A 19659-nucleotide genomic window follows, 5' to 3' on the forward strand; every position below is an offset into this window, starting at 1 on the left:
ATTATTTGAATTTTTTTTCAAATTTCGTTGGAAAGATTTCAAATTTTTTTCCTTCTTCAGATTTCCAACAGAAAAATTTTCATTGGAAAATTCTGTTGCAAATCCGTTGAAAATTCCGTTACAAATTTTGGTCCAAGAATTTTTTTTCCACTAACAAATTTTCCAACGGAATTCCAATGAAAATATTCCGTTGAAAAATTTCAATTAAAAATCCGTTAGAAATCCATCGAAAAAAATAGTTTTGTTTTTATTCAAATTCCGTTAGAAAGCTTTCAAAAAAATTTTTTCTTCCAATTTTCCAACAGATTTCCAATGAAAAATTTTCTGTTGGAAATTTTGTTGAAAATTTTGGTGGGAGCTTTCTTTCCTGGGAAACAAATTTTCCAACGGATTTCCAACGAAAATATTCTGTTGGAAATCCGTCAAAAATCCGTCAGAAAATTAGTTTACTGTTTATTCAAATTCCGTTGGAAATCTATTGCAAATCCGTTGGATAGCTTTCAAATTTTTTTGTTCTTCAAATTTCCAACGGAAAATTTTTTGTTGAAAAATTTCGTTGAAAATTTTGGTCCGACTATTTTTTTTTCTCGAAAACAAAGTTTCCAACGGATTTTTTCTGTTGGAAATCCGTTACAAATAATATTAAAATTTTTTGTTTGATTTCCGTCGAAAATACTGTGTTTTTTTGTAGTGAATGCCGTGTTGTTGATCTGGCTATCCCCTACCATTTATGTTGTTGGTTTGTATGCAGTTCCTTGTCATTTTTATATGTTTTAGGATGGCTTTTTGTTTATTGTGGCATAGTGCATCTTTAATACTAAGATTCTTCTTTTGTTGGGAATTATTATGAGTTCTTACTTTTATTGATACATACTTGCATAGCGTTCTTTTTTATTCCATTGTTTACCCCATATTCTCAAGTTTGTTGGCTTTGTGGGGTTGCTTGAGCTTATGGGTTGGTTTGTTTATCTCTCCCATGTTGGTTTATTAGGGTTGGGCATGTTTTCTAGTTTTGTCAAGGATATGGGATGCTACTGACCATTTTTATTACTTGTAGCTGTTGATGTAAATAGGGGTGACTTTTCCTTATTTTGCTTGTGAAAAATACTTCAACTTTTTTTAAAAAAAAAGAAAAACATGTCACATCAACATCAATCAATATAAAATGACAAATAACAATTTAACTAAGTTAATTATTAATCATAATAATTTATTTAATTCAAAATAAAAGTACAAAAACTTATTTGACTCAAAATACAAAGAATAAAAGCTTAATTGAACGTAACAAAAGTATAAAGACTTATTTAAATTTTTTTGAATAGTTTATGAGTTTTTTTAAAATATTATGCCTTATAATAATGTCCATTAACAAAATTACAATTGACCTTTGTTAAGAAAAGGAAATTATCAATGAGATCCTTTCTTTACAGTTTTTATTAATTAGTTCTTTCAGCATATCATATTTTTCATGGACTTTATGGATATATAATTTTCCATGTCAAATCTATCCCATGTAATACCAATTATGATTTTCATTCTTGTTGTATTTTGAAAATTAGTTTTCTTTTTCTTTTTCAAAAACACTTATATATAATATTAATATAAATAATATAATTTTAAAACATTTTTAGAGAACACATTGTTCGGATTTTTTGGGTCTAATAGTCTTATAAAAATCACTTGAATATCTTTTTAATAGAAAATGATCGTGAATCTTTTATTGAATATCTAATATAATTTATTTAGCCTTTACATAACCCAACATATCAGGACATAGTCTTTATATTTAATATCTCCTATTGATAACATTAAAGTTATATAAACACTAAATAAAATATATTAAATTTTTACCTTTAAAAACAATTAATAAATTGTAATAGAGCTCCCTTTAATTATTAATAGTGACAAACTTATATGATGTTCTTTAATTACATCTTATTTGATGCATGTATCTCATACACCACATTCACTTGTTTACTTTAAAGTCACTACTCCAACAGCGGAGTAAAAACATTTTACTTTTGATAGAGGCATAACACGTATAGGTCTTAAACATTTTGTCACATTTATAACCTAGAATAATTTTTGTAAACAATAAACTATTATGATCATATCATATATGTCATATATTCATAAAATATCTATTAAAATATAATATGTGTGAAACAATAAATTAAGCTGCTCAATCAACCATGGATGTAAAACTGCCTCTACTTTAGTAATTCTGTTCCATTGATGAAGAACAAAACCCTTTCGGATTTAAAATTCTTTTGGGTAATTAAATTTTGGACTTCTCCAAGGCTAATCTAAAACCAATCCTTGTTTCAGTTTATATGGCCCATAACTTGTCGTTTGGGTTCCCAGGGGCCAGAAGAATTAACCAGGACAAGTGGAAAAACCCATCACCGCCAATGTTAAAACCCAGACCCTGAACCCGGTCCAAACAGGAAGCAAAACCGGCACCTTCAAACCCTAGGGTTAAGGAGGTCATATAAGGCAGCCTCTATCACGTCTTTTTAATCCTTCTCTGCTAACAGCTGCTAGCTGCACAAAAGAAAGAGGGCGAGATGGTTTCGCTTAAGCTCCAGAAGCGGCTCTCTGCGAGCGTTCTAAAGTGTGGAAAAGGAAAAGTTTGGCTTGATCCAAATGAAGTCAACGAAATCTCCATGGCCAACTCCCGTACGTCTTTTCCTCATTTCCTAACGTTTATCATTTTTATGTTCAGCAGTTTTAAGTTTTAGATACAGTTTAGACTTGATATGCATCGTTAGTTTGCCAAATAAAATGGTGGAAATGAAGCATAGGGCTTTCTACTTTATTTTTTTTCTTAAACTGGAGTTTAAGAACCTGCTGGAAAAATGAAAGTTGCGACGCTGAAATCCAAATTTTTGGGACTTGAATCCAACAATAGCTGCTGCATTTCAATTTAAAGCCCAGTGTTTTTTCTCCGTTTTATTTAGGGATTTAATACAGCTAAGTTTTATATAGTTTGCGGAGATGACCTTTAGCTTATTCGTTGAATTTATGAATTTCGTTATTATTTATTTGTTTACAATATCCAAAGCTTCTACTTGAAAAAGAAAGAAAGAAAGAATACATTCTGTGTGGTGATTCCATCAATTAACCTGAGGGGTTACTAGTTTATCTGCTTTAGGAAAATCAATTTTCAAATAATATGGTTTTCTGTTTCATCTTTGTATACCGTGGAGTAATAGAGTGCAATTGAAGCAGTCCCCTTTTTTTATCATTCGCCAAGTAAATAAATAATATACTTTTAAGTAAACACATGGTTAATTTTCTGTTTGCTCCACTGATACATGGAAAAAGGAAAACTGTAAACTGCAAAATCGATTTTGCAAATCCTGATTATTGTGTTCAAGTTGACGCAGTCTGTTGCAGATAGGAGATTAAATGTTCAATGGACTCATTTGTGTTACTTTGGCATTTTTTTTTTACTTAAGTAAAAGTGGTCTTTGCTTTTGAAATTGCTTGATTATCTTATTTTCATCTTTGAATTGGCAAGTGCAGGCCAGAACATAAGGAAGCTGGTTAAAGATGGTTTTATCATCAGGAAGCCAACCAAGATTCACTCTCGTTCACGTGCCCGTCGCATGAAGGAAGCCAAGAGAAAGGGACGCCACTCTGGATATGGTATGTTTCCTTAATTTACTTTACGATTATGAGATTTAGTGGATTTGATGCTATTTATAGATTTAGAATAGGTAGGTTGGACAACTTTGTTGCATGTTCACACTTTAGTTACCATATTGAAATTAGAGTATATTTCTTGATTACTCATCTTGAATTTGAAGTTAGAATGTCCAAGATCATGCTAAAAAAGGATGAAATGAAGTACTGTTGAGGTTTTCTATTCTGCTAGGAATTTTTTGCTAGCAATCAGAAAGTCCTGTTGCATTTGGGAGATGTATGTATTGACTAGCTGGGTCTTAACTTGTATCCTGATTCTAGGTAAGCGCAAGGGTACAAGGGAGGCAAGGCTGCCCACAAAGGTCTTGTGGATGAGAAGGATGCGTGTTCTCAGACGCCTGCTTCGCAAATATAGGGAATCAAAGAAGATTGACAAGCACATGTACCATGACATGTACATGAAAGTCAAGGGTAATGTCTTTAAGAACAAGAGAGTCCTCATGGAGAGCATCCACAAATCTAAGGCTGAGAAGGCCAGGGAAAAGACGTTGTCTGACCAGTTTGAAGCTAAGAGGGCTAAAAATAAGGCAAGCAGAGAAAGAAAAATTGCTAGGAGGGAGGAGCGTTTGGCCCAGGTAGGAACTTTAGTACCATGTGGTGTGTGCACACTCAGCATAATGACTTTGTTTTACCTGTTTCCTTTTCTTTGTGATTTTTTATTTATAATGGAAACTATAGATGTTCCTTGCCTTTCAATTCTGTGATCTCTTTGTTATCCTTGTCATTTCTGTCATCATTTGTTGTCCAGATATTATTATTGATGACATTGAATAGACTACCTATGTTATTCACGGGTCAAATTCTTTTTCTTCTCAAGTAATGACGTGGGTTCTCATGTTGTTTTTTTTATCTCCTCAGGGACCTGGAGGAGATAAGCCAGTAGCAGCAGCACCTGCCGCTGCAGCTCAACAAGCGGAGTAAGTATATTTTGAGAAATTTTTTTGCCGAATGATCAATTTTCAAGTGTGATATGATGTTCCCATGCCTTTGTTGGATCTATTCAGGGTTTCCAAGAAGTCCAAGAAGTAAAGTAAGATCCCTACTGAAGACTAGTGAAGGACTCGTGACTTTAGATAGTCAAGTAGTTTTGTTGAAGCCAGTGTGCTGTTTTTGGTTAATATGAACCTGTTCTTGTAGTTGGATTAAAAGGTTTCCTGATTTTATTCTGAGTTTACTGGTTTTGTCGTTTGTTTAATTATATTATGACATTTATTTTCCTTCTGGTTTCATTGATTTCAAAGTCACTTGGTTCATTAATACCTATGTAAAATGTTTGAAGCGCCCCCCCCCCCTTTCCGAACCAACAACAAAATGAAGACGAGATGTAGGTGAAAAGGGTTACGAGCCAGTCTGTCTGGAGAAGAAATGAATTATGACGAGCAATGCACGGTGCGCAAGGGAATTGATATGATTGAGCCATATCGAGTACTATTGTAAACGTTTGATCATATCTTTGGTAATTTATTCATCTTTTCGGAAAACAAGAAACCGAGCAACAAAGCAATCTAATTTATCGACAACCCTTAATTCTTATTCGAGGTGAGAGCCCATTAGGTAACAGTCAAATGCCGAGTATAGGAAAGGAACTCGAGTGTCAGTAAGTCTATTCGACGGCGGTGATTTACTTAGGAAGGGGAATCCTTAAATGAAGGGTATAAAGGCAATCTGAAATTTTTCCTAAGAGCAGACTTGATGTAGTTTTGAGATATACAACAGCGTTGGACAACGAATCTGTTGGTACCAGCAAGCAAGGAAAACGATCTTGCCTTACGTACAGTTCTTTTGCAATTCATATTATGTGAATTACTACATAGTAGTATAATATATGGTAAATGTCGCAGCTAAATCCTATCTGGTCTATTAACAAGGGATTATATTCAGGCTTGAGTTTCAAACCTTTAACCTCAAAACAATATGAGAACGGAGAATAACAACACTAATATAAGCTGACTTTTTCATTGCAACATTGGGTTCCATTATCATCTAAAGACTTCTTTGGTATCGTGTAGTGGATGAAGTACCACCATCGTAATCTCTTAATATTGGTTTTTGTCCACTCAGATCTGCACTTCCACGATATGCTTTGACGTGGGATGGAACTTGATGGATAGATGAATCATTTGGATTGTTGCAGATCCCGAGTTTGACGAGGAATGTTGCTGTGCTACCTTTGTCAACGCCTTCACTCTCAATCCATATGTGGCCTCCCATCAGATTTACAAACCTGATTCAACATTTGAACAAGGTGTAAACTGGAGAGATTCTACCAAATGAGGTAGCTAGTTAATCAATATTTTCAAAAGTTTGAGAGTGCATGGTCAATAGTCTACACGAAGTTGGCAGCATTGAGGCTACCTTTAGCTAAATTTTGGATTGCTACCATAGAATGGTCAGGTTATAGAAGCAAAAGACCAAATGTATATTTGTGCAAAAGGAATTCCGAATTTCTCGGTTTACCTTTTACAAATAGCAAGTCCAAGTCCAGCACCTCCACTATTACGACTAGATCCACTTCGTGGCTGTGCAAATTTGGTAAAAAGAGTTGGCATATCTTGTGGGAGAACACCACAACCAGAATCCTTAACCTGCCAGAATAGGTGATAGGATCAACAAGAGCTTCATCTAGTAAATAGTAAAGCTACAGAAAATACAGATGGTAATTCATTGGATTGTAAGTTACAAACAAACACCAGGAGATGCCTTCAATTGATATCCTAAATGGCCTAATTTGTATGGGAAATTAAAGCATTAGATAGCAATAGACAATCAGGAGATGCCGTCAAAATTAAAAATTGCACTCATCTTTATATTACCAGGAGATGCCTTCAACATCCTATTGCAAAACTTAAATACAAGTAAACCAAAATGAAATAAGGTTAAATGAAGCAGTCAAGAACCTGCACTTGTAAGTAGAAGTGGCCTTCACTTGAGACAGGGTAAAAGTCTGGAGGTCGCCAGTCTCTTAAAGACTCTGGTTTCGCAACAGAAGCCACAATTGAAACAAAACCCTCCTTTGTGAACTTCACAGCATTACCCGTGACATTTAAAATAGTTTGCATAAGCCGTTTCTCATCACCAACAGCATACATTGGCAAATCAGGTGCCAGAATCATAGTCATAGATAGCTTCTTTACAGATGCAATGGGCTTTATCAGATTGATCACCTAAAATCGCAGAAATATCAACATTAATACCAAAATCAAACCGCAAAGGCTAAATTATTTTCTTTTCTTTCATAAGCAAGTAGAAAATGACAATCAACTACCTCTTTGAAAATTCCATGAAGATTGAACATTCCAAAGTCTAATTCTAGGCTGCCATCTTCAAGTCTAGAAAGATCCAGAACATCATTGATTAGTGTTGCCAAAAGGTTGCTACTCTTTAACACTGTCTCGATCATAACTCTCTGTTCTGGAGTTAGCTCAGTCTCCAAAAGAAGTGAACACAATGCAATAATTGCATGCATTGGTGTACGCATTTCATGGTTCATTACAGCAAGGAAATCATTCCGAGCATGAATTGCCTTCTCAGCCTCTCGACGAGCCAAGTCTAAATCAACATTTTGCTCCATGAGCTGATCACGGGCCCGCATAGATTCCTCCAGAATAGCAGCGTGTGAGAGAGCAACAGCAACCTGTACAAATTTTACCATGAGTTCAGCATCAGAGTCATGTTAAGAATAAAAGGCTCATGATAAGTGAATAATCTTTTCCAACAAGGAATAGGTGCAAGAAGATCAACTCCAGTTTTAGCAATTAAGAGAATGGCAGGTTTGAAATGAGGGGAGAACAGATTTAAATGGAAACAAAAAGCAAAAAGCCACGATGAATTAACCCCTTCCTCAATCTCCTTAAAAGCAAGACTCTAAGATGTCCCAAGACCTTAATCTATAGATATAAATGCAAGGAGAGTAAAAGTAAAAACTATGCCACTGAATCTTCTTCAGAAAGATTACCAAAGAACACCATTGTGGCAATAGAGCTTTTCAAAAGTAAATTCATAAACTTAAACCCAACCCAAGTACATAATTAAAATTCAAGGTGAGCATACCATTAAGACATCATAGAAGTAGCCAATGAATGAAAGCATATAAATTATAAGATGACCTGGTCTGCAACAACTTCGACAAGTTCCAACTCATGGTCTCGCCACTTTCTGGCACTGTCAGTGGGGAGAATAAGAACCATGACTGCATAGCTTTTTGCAGAGAGATCAGGCCAGTCATTAATTTGGAAATTTGAGAGATTTAAAAGAGGTACCCGAACAGCCACAACCTCTGGTGCCACAAATCTCCCCACTAGAGGTCTGATCCTACTAGCTAGTGGGCAGGTATAAGGTATACGCACTGCTCGAGCGCTATTGAAGACTTCATTGACTATAGGAAGATTTAGTGGCACAGTAGCTCCAACTTGTATTTGGTAGTTTAGAGTATGGGAAAGTTGCAGATTCATACCAGTCCTTGATGGCATCCACAGGGCACATTCCTCCAGGCCCAAGGTCCTACCCAATTCAACAAGAGTCGTCTTCAATATCGTATGCCTGTCAAGTGTGCTTCTGATTTCATGAGTTAGCATCCTTACATGCCTTCCAGTTTCTTCTTGAGTGAGAATAAGGCCCATTTCCCTGTCAAGCTCTTCAGCCTTGTTCCTCAAAAATAATTCCCGAGTTTTGACACTCAAAAGATCAGGAATAATGTGCACAAGCATCAAAGCAGTCGCACATGATACAATAGCACATGAAACCTTCGCAATAGTCATCACCACAGCAACAGCTTTAGAGTGCATGGTGAATGTCCACAAGTTTATAAAGTGGGTGGCTCCACAAAGAATGATAAAAGCACCGAATTGCATAAGCACCCATCGATACGGGAAGAATGCAGATTTTTGAACAAAATAAATAAGCTCTAGGGGAATCGAGAAATAGGCAAGGGCAATCAAAACATCTGATATATACTGATATTTCACCAGCAATTCTTCAGGTGGCCATTGCGAGTCAATACAATCACAAGTCTCCATGATGTGACAAAATCGGCACTAAATCTGACAAAAATCAAGCTCGAAAGGTTACAATTTCCAGTTTCGTAAAGTAAACTGAGAAACTTCGTCCACACATAGATATTCTAACAGATGTTCTCATTTCACTAGGATATTTGTCCAAATTTAGGTATCCATACGTTGACAGATTGCGCCACATTAGTAGAAAAACCTATGACATGATAAGATTCCATTACAACATTTTATTTTCCACAAAAGCACCATTATAAGATTCCATTACAACTTTTTTTTTTCCACAAAAACACTAGTATAAGATTCCATTACAACTTTTTTCTTATTCTTTGTGCTAAAATAGTATTTTTTTTCCCCTCAAATATTCGCCGTCATCTTCTCCATCTTTACATAGAACAAAAAAAAAAAAAAGCCAGGGAACACATTAGCCTCTTCGAAGAGAATTTGTTTTTAAAGTCTTTCCAAAAGGTGACATGCCTACTCACTAAATTAATGAAAATTATCTCTCGAGAAAGAAACTATTTTCCCTCCAACCAAACACAGCTTAAGCAAGAAAAACCTCTCAAACCACGCAGACAATAAAAGAAAGAGAATACCCGTCTTGCAGCAATCTAGCCTGAAACTGATTAACCAGATTTTATTACATAATTAAAATATAATCTTTCTTAAATAAAAAGAGTTTAAATCTTTAAAAGCTACTCTACAGAGAAATAGGATGTAAGAAGAAAAATAATGGAAATATAAATGGATTACCAAGCTAGAGAAGACGAAGTTGGAAGCCATAGATTAGTTGCAGAGGTCAGGCGTGTGATCCAAGCCGTCCATTTTACGAGAGAGAGCTCTCCCTTTGGAGCTTTTTTCTTTGATGTTGTTAAAGCTGCAACTGGGAGAGAAGAAACTGTAAAAAAAAATAATAAATTAAAAAAAAGGAGGGAGGTGGAAAAATAAGTAAAGTGGAGGGAGGCAAAAGCCAAAAGGCTTCACGGAAAAGAGAAGGTGACGCACGTATTCAAAGGATGGCTTTACACGTGCGGAACCTGACTTGGATTTTCCTTTTAGTGTCCTAGTAGTATGTTTATATTGTGAAGATCTTCCTCGCACGTGTGAATTCATTTTGGTGACGAAGCGTCCAGATTGGGCTGGATTTTGGAGGATCTCTATTTATGGCAAGTGGGGATTACATCACATTGTTAGCTAATTGGGTGGAAAGATGGGTCGGACCTAAAATTTCAAAATGAGTGAATACGTACAATAATAAAATAAAGTTTTAGTATGCTATTAATATTTTAGTGCTCCTATGCAATTTTCATAATTAAATATATAATATTATATTACATGTATTGAAGTGAGTATATGTACAATAACTTTTATGTAATGCTGATTGTGAGTATATGTACATATAAAAGAAGGAAAGTGTGAAAGAATCGTAGAAAATTGACATGGAAATGATTGGTTTGGTAATTGAGGAAAAAATGATGCTAGTTTTTGACTAGGTGGAGCTGATATTAATTCATGAACCACGAGGCATTGGATTTAATTACAGGACCATTCCAAGTCAAATTTGCAATTGAGATGGTTTTGCCGGGGCCGAGTCTAGCCTCTCGCCCACAGAAATGTTAGTCAAATGTTCAAAGCAGGTGCGCAAACGATGCGACACATTTTGGACTTTCGAAGCCAACGAGCGACTATAAACATAAAACGATACTTTGTCCGAAAATGGGTTTGGATTTAGGATAAATACTAAGAGGTAAACCATCAAGATCAACCTGTCTTCTTGCTTCCTAAGTGCTACGTGACAATCATTTCTAGCACTCATCTAAACTTTAAATCAATCGTGAATTTAAATAAATATTTGGAGAATGCCCCATCTTTTGGCAAAGTTCCAGATTTATCTTTGGTCCCATAACGGACCAACCTCCTATGAAATAAAATTCTTTTTTGCCCTGACAAAAAAAGAATATTTACCCGAAATTATGAGCTAATCAACAATTAAACAAAATGTTTTTCAATTAATTATCATGAAGAACTTGTCTAGTTTCAGAAACCCGAAGAACAAAAAGAAACTTTATTTTCGGATCCCTGGTCCAAAGCCGTACAGCCAAACTGAAAAACCCCAAGGCTGGGTGCATGCATAGTAACACGATACCCATGCCCTTTTGCTGGGTTGGGTCCACTACAGATGGTGGTGAAAGGGTAAGATTGAAGGCAACTTATTCTGGTTACATGAAATGAACATAAACTGACTAATGTGCACCCCACCACCCCACATGCCTTGAATCCTGAAGCCCAATTGGAAGTTTTATTATTATTACCATGAAAGTACTCCAACTCCATTTGGAAAAGATACATATGGGGCCGCAATCTCCTTACGAACTTGGGCATATTCAATGCATTTCGAGCTGTCATCATATAAAATGACGATTGTAACATTACCTCTGCACCATTCCAGGGACAATTACACTTTTTTTGAATGGGACATTTGATTTTAAAATATCTTTCTTTTTTTTTCACCAAAGAAGAAATTTGGCGAGAGAAACTTGAGGTATAAGAAATAAAAGAGTAGTCTCAGATTAATCTTTGTCACTGAGTATAAACATATCATCAAGCTTTTTCATCTTTGACTGTGAATGGTTCAATATATAAATAGTTCTTTCCCTTACAAGTTTGATTAAGCTCTTACACATGTACAAGAAACTGATTCCTAACAAGCAACTTATTTTTTCCTTTTATCCCTCTTCACTCTTTTGGGGAAACGTTCTTGGGGCTCTAAAAGGACTTCGGAGAGCATCTCTGACCAAAGCTTTGCAAATTGTTTGTGGAAACTTTCTTGAAACCAGTCAAGAATTTCTGAATGCAATGCCCTGGAGTTTTCCTCCCATGTCTTTCTTAACTGAGCACAACTGTCGAGTGACCGGGCCTTTAACTTGTGTAAAAGATTTCCAACTCGTCTTTGACCATATGATTCTGGCTTTAATATGATATCAGGAGAGGCGGCCATGAATTGCTTAACACACCTTAAGCATGGTAACACTTGGCCTTCAAGCAAAGCAAATGCAAATACTGTCACACGATGTGCATCACTACTGATCCGCAAACCATGCAGTGGAAGTTCCCATAGGTGAGGCCCAAAAGTGGGCACTACCCAACAATACACTTCGTCTGTTTGAGGATCATAATACGGTTTGCGATCAGTAAGTGGAGCAGAAAAAGTGCAATAAGACTTGGCATATTTAACGAGCCAATCTGATTTCACACTTGTCACCCCGTGCATGTATGGCCGTTTTGTATGTAATAGTTCGCTGTACACCAAGAACTCAGGAGCAGAATTTGAAAGAGATGAAGACCGATGGAGAAAGACGGTTTCTTTGACCAAGCATGCTTGATACCGAGCTGTATTTCCCTTTCTATCTCCTTTAGATGACCTTGAAACTCCTCTAATGCGTTTGGCAACCCTATCAGCCCAGCCAGCACAGATAGCTTGGCCTAAGAGCTCTTCCTCATTCAGTAAAAGTGGGTTCTTGCTGGAGGAGACCCTCCAAGAAAGTTCTACATCTTCCATAGTTCCATGAGTCCATAAAAATTCCTGTTCAACATCTTGATTAACATTTTGATTAAAAACTAACCGAACAAGCTGCTTCCTTAGCTTGGACATTTCTTCCATAGTTTTCAGATGTAATCCGTTTTCATTGCAGAACTGTACTTGGCTTTTAGAAAGCTCAAAACACTGTAATGCATAAGCCACAGTGAGAGTATCACTGCTAGGATTAGAAAATTTAGCACGTGACATTCTGGCCATTGCTCTTAGTTTCTTTTTCTGTGATTTTTCCTTTTTCTTCAAAACTTTCTCACTATCTGAGGGACTAGATTCATCATCCCGCTTTGACTCATCAGTTTGAGTGTAACTTCCTTCATATTCCATGACAAATGGATTCGTCGAGCTCAAAACTGCAGCTGCTGCAACTGCATACCCAAGAACCAGATTTGCTCTAGCATAATTTTTCACCCTTCTCATAATCTGGATAACAGTAAGGAGCATCCTTGAGTGGCGAGGACTCATAGGATAATGAGCCATGGCTTTCCCCAGAGATGTCAACCTTCCATTGCTATCAAGAGCTTCAAGGGCTTTAAGGCAACGGTCTGCTTCAACCAGGGCAGTGGGCCCTGGAGAAGTTGGGAATGGGAAATTTGCAACCTGAAAAAACCACAGAAAACAAAGACATAAATATTCATTGCTGATCAACTTCAATTTTCACAGGACAAAAGATTAATGTAGATCAAGTAGACTAGTCCCTTAAAACCTAAAACTTTAGGGAACCTTATCAGAAGGCCCATTTACAGATCAAGGATTATACCATAACCAAAATGGACATTACTAACTACAAGTGAACCAAGTGATAAAATATTTGACTCTGTAAAGGCAGAATTATACATGCTGCATGTCCTAGAGGGGTAATACTTAAACGCTAAAAATGAACATTAGCCTCTGACAGAATTCAGATAATTAGTAGAATTAATGATGATCCATATCATAAATCTGCATCAGCAGGAGCTTATGAAAAAAAAATGTTACAAAACAAATGTGTGTGTGTGTGTGTGTGTGTGTGATACAATCCACAAAAATTAACTCAACAAAAATTATCTGACATAGCCGCCATAAAGACCCCAACATGAAACTTTATAAAGAGATAAAGACAAACAACAAAATACATGCAACGCTCACCTTATCAATGCCCATGGATTTCATAAGAAGAACAACACCATCAACAGGTATTTTAGATATTTCAGCACAAGAGAAATCAGGAAGTATGTTATTAAAGACTGCAGATGAATAGAGACGATAACAATGGCCGGGCCCAGTTCTTCCAGCTCTTCCTGCTCGTTGAGCAGCAGATGCTTTACTTATCCATTGTACCTCATAGGTTTCAATACCATTGGTAGGATTATAGTTCTTGACCTTTTCTCTCCCAGTGTCAACCACATACTTTATTCCTGGGATGGTTAAAGAGGTTTCAGCCACATTGGTAGCAACAACAACAAGCCGCTCTCCATCCTTAACCTCTTCGAATACACGAAGCTGTGCTGCTGCAGGTAGCATTGCATAAAGAGGCAGAACTCGTAGTGTACCAGCATTAAGACTTTTATTACCTTCTCCAATTTTTTCAATGGGCGCAGGCGGTTGCTCTAAGCTGTTCTCCAGATTAATAGAGACAGCCTCTTGTCCCTCAAGACTAGAACCTAAACCATTTTTCCCAGCCAAAGCATCAAAAGCAGCCTTAAGAGAAGCAAGGCTTCCATTCCCTCCAAATGCATCAACCAAGTTATCACCATTATCCATGGATTTTTGGTCTAATATGTTCCCTTCCTCACCAAAAATTTCCAGTTCACTCTCCGTCTCTGAATCATAAGAAGCATCGGAATCATCCTCCTCATAATCATACTGATCTTCATCGGATGAGCTGAACCTGTCAGTCTGCTGGTGGGTTGAGTCTCCATGAATCTCAAATGCTTCACTGATATCCTTCATATTAATGTCCTCAACCAAATTGATTTCAGAGGGAGCAGTGGCGTCAGTACTTTTGTCCCCTTCAGAAATACTGGTGATCACATCCCTAGAAGCCTTACATAACTTTCGGCACAAGTATTCTACTTCTCTCTGTCCAGTGACAAAAACAAGTATGCCACCTTGTGGCAGCCTCTTATGAATAGACATGACCTTTTTGAAGGCTTGACCAATGTAATCCACAAGCTCTGTTCTCTTTGAGAAATGTACTGTGACTGGATATTGTCTAGTAGGAACTTCAATAACAGGAGGAGGAACATGAAATAACCTTCTCCCAGAAATGAAGTCTTCCACTCGCAGTGTAGCACTCATCAAAACAAGATTTAATGGAAGTATCAAGTTTTCAGGGCTTATACTTTGTCCTGAAAGTACCATACACTGTTGCTTCTCATACAAATCCTACCATCAACCACAAAATAATACAGTAAGAAGGTGAATATAGAAGAGAATAAATTATTGCCCCAAGGTAGAACAAAAAATCTTTCAAGTTTCACCTGACGAAGTCGAATTACACGAGAAAGCATTCCAATAAGTATGTCTGTGTTCAAGCTCCTCTCATGAGCCTCATCCAGAATTATGACGGAGTAGCGCTTTAGTAGAACGTCATTCTGCACCACAAAATATGCAGATATAAAAAGAATATAAAGGAGAAAGTGTTAAAGAAAGAATGGAAGTTATTTTATTTTTCATGAATGGTCATCAGCATTATCACAGATAAGATATATATATCAACAGTAAGTGGAAGTAAAACCTGAACTTCTCGAAGTAAAATCCCATCAGTCATAAACTTGATAGAGCACCTGTCCCCAATCTTCTTGTCATGCCTAACTTGAAACCCAACTTCTTTACCTAGATGAAGACCAAGTTCAAAAGCAACTCGCTTAGCAGTAGCAAGGACAGCAACACGACGGGGTTGAGTAACACCAATGACACCACTTCGAAAAGTAGAATGGCTCAAGCCAAAGCCGGCTTCATAAAGAAACTAAAATAGTGGATCAAAAATTGAAAAAAAAAAAAAGAATTATTGAACAGAAAAATTAGTTTTTAAATCCCAATAGACACAATCATGCATAAAACAGCCACACCTGAGGAACTTGTGTGGTTTTACCGCATCCAGTCTCTCCACAAATAATAACAGTAGAATTCTCATTTATAGCTTCCATTATTTCCTGTTCCATCATGACTATTGGAAGATCCTTCCTTTTGTTTTCAACCTCATCTGGCCTTAACACATGCACTACGGTTGATGCAGAAAGAGGTCCCTGCAAAGAACAAAGCCAAACATGACAAGTCCCGTTGAAATAAATGTTTGGGCTCTTATTTGATCAACCTACCTCATGTCAAACCACCTTCTCAAATAAGCCAATAACATAACATAGCAGATAAACATCAAAGAGAATATGATGAAATGAAGCATGAAATTTTAATTGAAATTAAACTTAAGATTTCTATTTCATTGTTTCTTTTACAGTTCTATTCAGCTTATGTACAACAAATTAACTTTTGTAAGTTAAGATACATCTTGCACATACTTTCAATTTTTTCATCACATCTAAAAAAAGTGCTTCTAACGTATGACTTATATAGCAATTAACAACACAAGGCACAAAGCTTTATAAACATTAAATTTTAAGAGTATATTACCTAAGCAAAATATTATGTATATACAATGTCCCTTTAGGTGCAGTTTTTCCTTCAAATGATATATTAAACGTTCATAACTCCAACTTACCTTTGACATATTGCTTTCTCTCCCATCATCAGCGGACAACTTAGGGATGCAATTTTTAATTACTTCTTCTGAAGGTATGCTGTTGTCCTTGAGGGGAACCTCCTTAATTGGTACTGTATCAACAAAGCTGCAGCTTGGGCCTAGGTCCTTGCCAAAGACCGGCTCTTGAGAAGATGCCAAAGGACCAAGTGCATTTCTTGCAACTTCTATTTCTATTATCAATGGCTGCCTGATGTGATTTTTGCTAATATCCTTCCTTGAGTTGATTTCCTCCAACTCAGGTTCAGGTTCAGAAGAAGAAGACAAATTATCGCCGTCTCTCCCCTTAGAAGATTGGTCAACATATGGAAGCTCTAAACCTGCTTTCAAAAACTGAACAGCTCTCCTACGTTTTTCCCTCATTGTTTCAGCCTATGTAAAGCAAATTAACATTAGGCATACTAATCATGTTTTGATTTAAATTTGGTAAAGACTCAATGATACAAACCAGACCAATAGTTTTTGAAGACCGCAGTAAAGAATATGCATCTTCTGGAATCTTGTATTTCCTGAAAATGCAAATGTTATAGTATTTGCCAAACATTCAATAAATTTCCTCAATGAAAGACAAATAAAGTAGGATACATTATTTAGAAAAAGAAAGGAAACTACTCCAAGGTCTCAATGCTCTTTGATAGCAAAAAAGCTTTCTCTTTCTCCTCCTGCACCAACAAAATAGAAGTCATCTCTAACACACACACACACACACACACACACACAAAAAGCAAACCAAGTAGGGTATCAATTATCAAGAAAGAGCATGAACCTCCAACTTCTTCAACTTTCTCATCTGAGATTTACTCAATTTGGGGTTTTGTTTCCCTTTGGCCTTTTCAAGCTCCTGTAGGCATAAGTAGTTGACAACAAGCTTTTATTTGATATGATCAAAACAAGAATCAAAGGCTAATCAAATCATTGTTCATACCATATTATTCTCTTTCCTTTTCCTGCTTCTTTTTGTAGGCAATATTAAAGCATTACTATCACTGCCTTCCAAACTACAAAAGCAGGCAAATAGGATTCTGTTAATGTCTATCAGATATTAAGAAATTGAAAGCAGTGAAAAAATAAATTTGAACTATCCAAATCAACTATTTTAACATGAACCTAAACAAAACTTTACCCTAATAAACATAAAAACTCCTTGCTAAAGAAAAAAACTTGTTTCCTATAATTTTGCAGCAAATAGATAGAGTAAACTTGAACTGTTCATATACCTCCATGAATCTTGTCCTGTCATCAACTCTACAGGCAGGCCAGAACTTTCCATTTTTCCTCCTTAATATATCTCAGATAAGCCTGAAAAAGAAAAAGGTGAGATTCTGTTCAGTTTTGGAAATTATATCGAATTCCTCCCATTCAATTTTCAATCTCCATTTTATAATGTTGATAAATTTAATTATTTGTCCAAACCAATAAACAATCAAAAAAATTTTCTAGAAACGGATAAGATGGAAAGATAGTAAGCAAAGTATTTTTTATCATTTGCTTCAACAAAAAAAAAATTAGTTTCACATTTAATCAAACTAGTCAACGAAATGTAGTGCTCAGGCTCAACATTAGAAACATAAAATTAAAAGAATAAATTCAAAAATGGATGAAATAGCTATAATTGGATTGCACTAATGCAGTCTCTTAAAATCAAAACAAAATCGAAGTGTTCGGTACCTTAAAGAGGGTAAACAACAGCAGGAAGCCAGTATGAGCCGGTGGCCTGAGATGACGGCGGAAGTTCACCAAGGCTGCGATAACGAGTAATTAACAAAAGAAATCGAAGGATCTTAATATAGCTAAGAAAATCAATTAAACAGTCTTTTATTTTCGGAAAATTAGAGAGGGGCACCACGGAGCAGAAGTTGGCGGGGTTTAAGCCGCTGTGTATAAAAACCCTTCTTCAACTCAACTTTGGGCTTCATTGGGACTTTGATTATGTCTAATCAAGTAGAAATCCTATTAACTTGAATTGAGCTGTGGCAGAACCCAAATCATTGGGCCTATGAATTTGTTGAAGCCCTAAACTCCTAAAAGAGAGGGGTCTTGGAGAGTGAATAACAAACGATAGAGCCGAGCAAAAGTAGAGTAGGCTCCTGTTTAGCTTTTGGATGCTAACTAAGGGGCCAAATTTTAAATTATTTAAAAAAAAAAGAAAGAGAAAAAAATTATTAAATTAAAATTATAGCACACAAAATGTAAAAAATACAACTCTCAATTTCCTCAGGTTGAATCCCAATTTTTCCTTCCTTTTTCTTTTACAATTAAGTTTAAAGATTAGCTAACATCACAAAAACTGCTATAATCAAATCAAACGAACTAAATTCACTTTAATTTGATTAATCTTTTAATTCAAAATGATTTTGTTTACCTCTATTTATCGATGACTCAATACCATATACTTCTGAATTTTTGAAGTTATTGATTTCCAACTTATTTATATTTTTTTAGTTATTATATTTGAAAAAAGTAACATATGATCTCCTAAATTTCTATTTGAACCTTCGCCGGCTTTTTCTAAGGTTGAGGATCTAGCCATTTGCATATATTGCTAAGAAGCAATCAGAGTTAGAGCATCAAAATAAAATGTTGCCAATCACAACATTATTATTATTATTATTTGATTTGCACTGCATTATTTTGAGATAGAGAAATATGAAGAATAATCTTTCAGATTATGAAAGTAAATTCTCATGTCGGCCAATCAAAATCAACTGAAAAGGGTTACAAGCTTTGCCGCATTAGTTGGTAGGGTGTCAACAAAGCTTGACTCTTACAAGCAAACGTACTCGTGTGGTGGTGCTGCAAAAGTCTTTCTTCCCCTTAATCCAAACAAGGAAAATGGGGGAAAATGAATGGGTCACAGAGTTCAATCTTCCTCCTTTTCCCTGGGGATAGTAACAGGATTCATGAATCCATCTTAGATGTTGATCCTGGCTTTACCAAATAATGATGGGGCAGCTAACTGTGCTTGTCTTTAACATTAATCATATGGAGCCCATTGCAAACTTGACGTCTTTATTTTTTCTATTGCATGGTGGCATCGACATGATTTAACAGTTTGCATCCAATCATTTTTACAACTTAATACAGGTTGGAATGTTTAATAAAGTTCAACGGTTAAAAGTTAAAACCCATGTCGACCACAAGACCTGGTGGAAGAAAAAATGTCTCTCTAACTTGCACTGTTTCGGGCTCAACCGGAGTACCAACTCTCCGTTCTGCTTCCTAGCATGTTCCAAGGGGATTCGAGATTTTCTCTCTTTTGTTTTCCCCTTCCTCCTTTCTTCCTTAGGTGAACGATCTTTAAGTGACTTCATTTCAGCATATATATATAAGGTCCAGTAGAAAGCCCTGGTAAAATTGTTTAGGTGTATGAGATAAAAGTTTGTATATAGTTCAAGAATATTAGAACCCAAAGAGAAAAGAAATACTGATTTGCAAGAAAATTTAATGATTGAATTATTTTGTTGCATGTTATCTGCTATGTACCTCCAAATGCTTGTCATAATCAATTATATATGACAATGAATTTTATCAAAAATGAAAAGGCCTATTATTATTGATCATAATTCATTATTTGTACTAATTAACCACAATCGAAATAGGTATAAATCCCTTTT

At 36.0% G+C, this 19659-nt stretch overlaps 3 protein-coding genes across 7 annotated transcripts; 1 reads left to right on the forward strand and 2 right to left on the reverse strand.

Moving 5' to 3' along the window:
* Positions 1–2512: 2512 nt before the first annotated feature.
* Positions 2513–4965, forward strand: LOC18613620 (large ribosomal subunit protein eL19y). Its single transcript, XM_007050949.3, has 5 exons — positions 2513–2679; positions 3529–3651; positions 3970–4283; positions 4567–4625; positions 4713–4965. Exons 1-5 carry the CDS (start codon positions 2568–2570, stop codon positions 4735–4737), a joined length of 633 nt encoding a protein of 210 aa, XP_007051011.3. The 5' UTR covers positions 2513–2567; the 3' UTR covers positions 4738–4965.
* Positions 4966–5426: 461 nt separating this feature from the next.
* ERS1 (ethylene response sensor 1) lies at positions 5427–9642 on the reverse strand. 2 transcript variants are annotated; one of them, XM_007050950.3, is made up of 6 exons: positions 9468–9631; positions 7815–8747; positions 6974–7342; positions 6606–6872; positions 6166–6293; positions 5427–5932 (listed from the first exon to the last, which is right to left on the reverse strand). In XM_007050950.3, exons 2-6 carry the CDS (start codon positions 8721–8723, stop codon positions 5692–5694), a joined length of 1914 nt encoding a protein of 637 aa, XP_007051012.3. In that variant the 5' UTR covers positions 8724–8747; positions 9468–9631; the 3' UTR covers positions 5427–5691. The 2 variants fall into 2 exon arrangements, with proteins under 2 accessions (XP_007051012.3, XP_088659131.1); XM_088803005.1 differs by lacking the exon at positions 7815–8747 and having other exon boundaries at positions 9468–9642.
* Positions 9643–11257: 1615 nt separating this feature from the next.
* Positions 11258–17942, reverse strand: LOC18613622 (ATP-dependent RNA helicase DEAH13-like). 4 transcript variants are annotated; one of them, XM_018114176.2, is made up of 13 exons: positions 17889–17942; positions 17714–17787; positions 17263–17344; positions 16971–17043; positions 16812–16886; positions 16658–16707; positions 16494–16554; positions 16007–16417; positions 15360–15536; positions 15026–15256; positions 14769–14882; positions 13435–14673; positions 11258–12906 (listed from the first exon to the last, which is right to left on the reverse strand). In XM_018114176.2, exons 3-13 carry the CDS (start codon positions 17313–17315, stop codon positions 11428–11430), a joined length of 3963 nt encoding a protein of 1320 aa, XP_017969665.2. In that variant the 5' UTR covers positions 17316–17344; positions 17714–17787; positions 17889–17942; the 3' UTR covers positions 11258–11427. The 4 variants fall into 4 exon arrangements, with proteins under 4 accessions (XP_017969665.2, XP_088659104.1, XP_088659103.1 ...); XM_088802978.1 differs by lacking the exons at positions 16971–17043; positions 17263–17344; positions 17714–17787; positions 17889–17942 and having other exon boundaries at positions 16499–16554; positions 16812–16875; XM_088802977.1 differs by lacking the exons at positions 16812–16886; positions 16971–17043; positions 17263–17344; positions 17714–17787; positions 17889–17942 and having other exon boundaries at positions 16631–16707.
* Between the last annotated feature and the right edge of the window lie 1717 nt (positions 17943–19659).

Source organism: Theobroma cacao, chromosome 1, assembly GCF_053813885.1.
Source record: "Theobroma cacao isolate CCN51 chromosome 1, ASM5381388v1, whole genome shotgun sequence".
NCBI classification, from domain to species: Eukaryota; Viridiplantae; Streptophyta; class Magnoliopsida; order Malvales; family Malvaceae; genus Theobroma; species Theobroma cacao.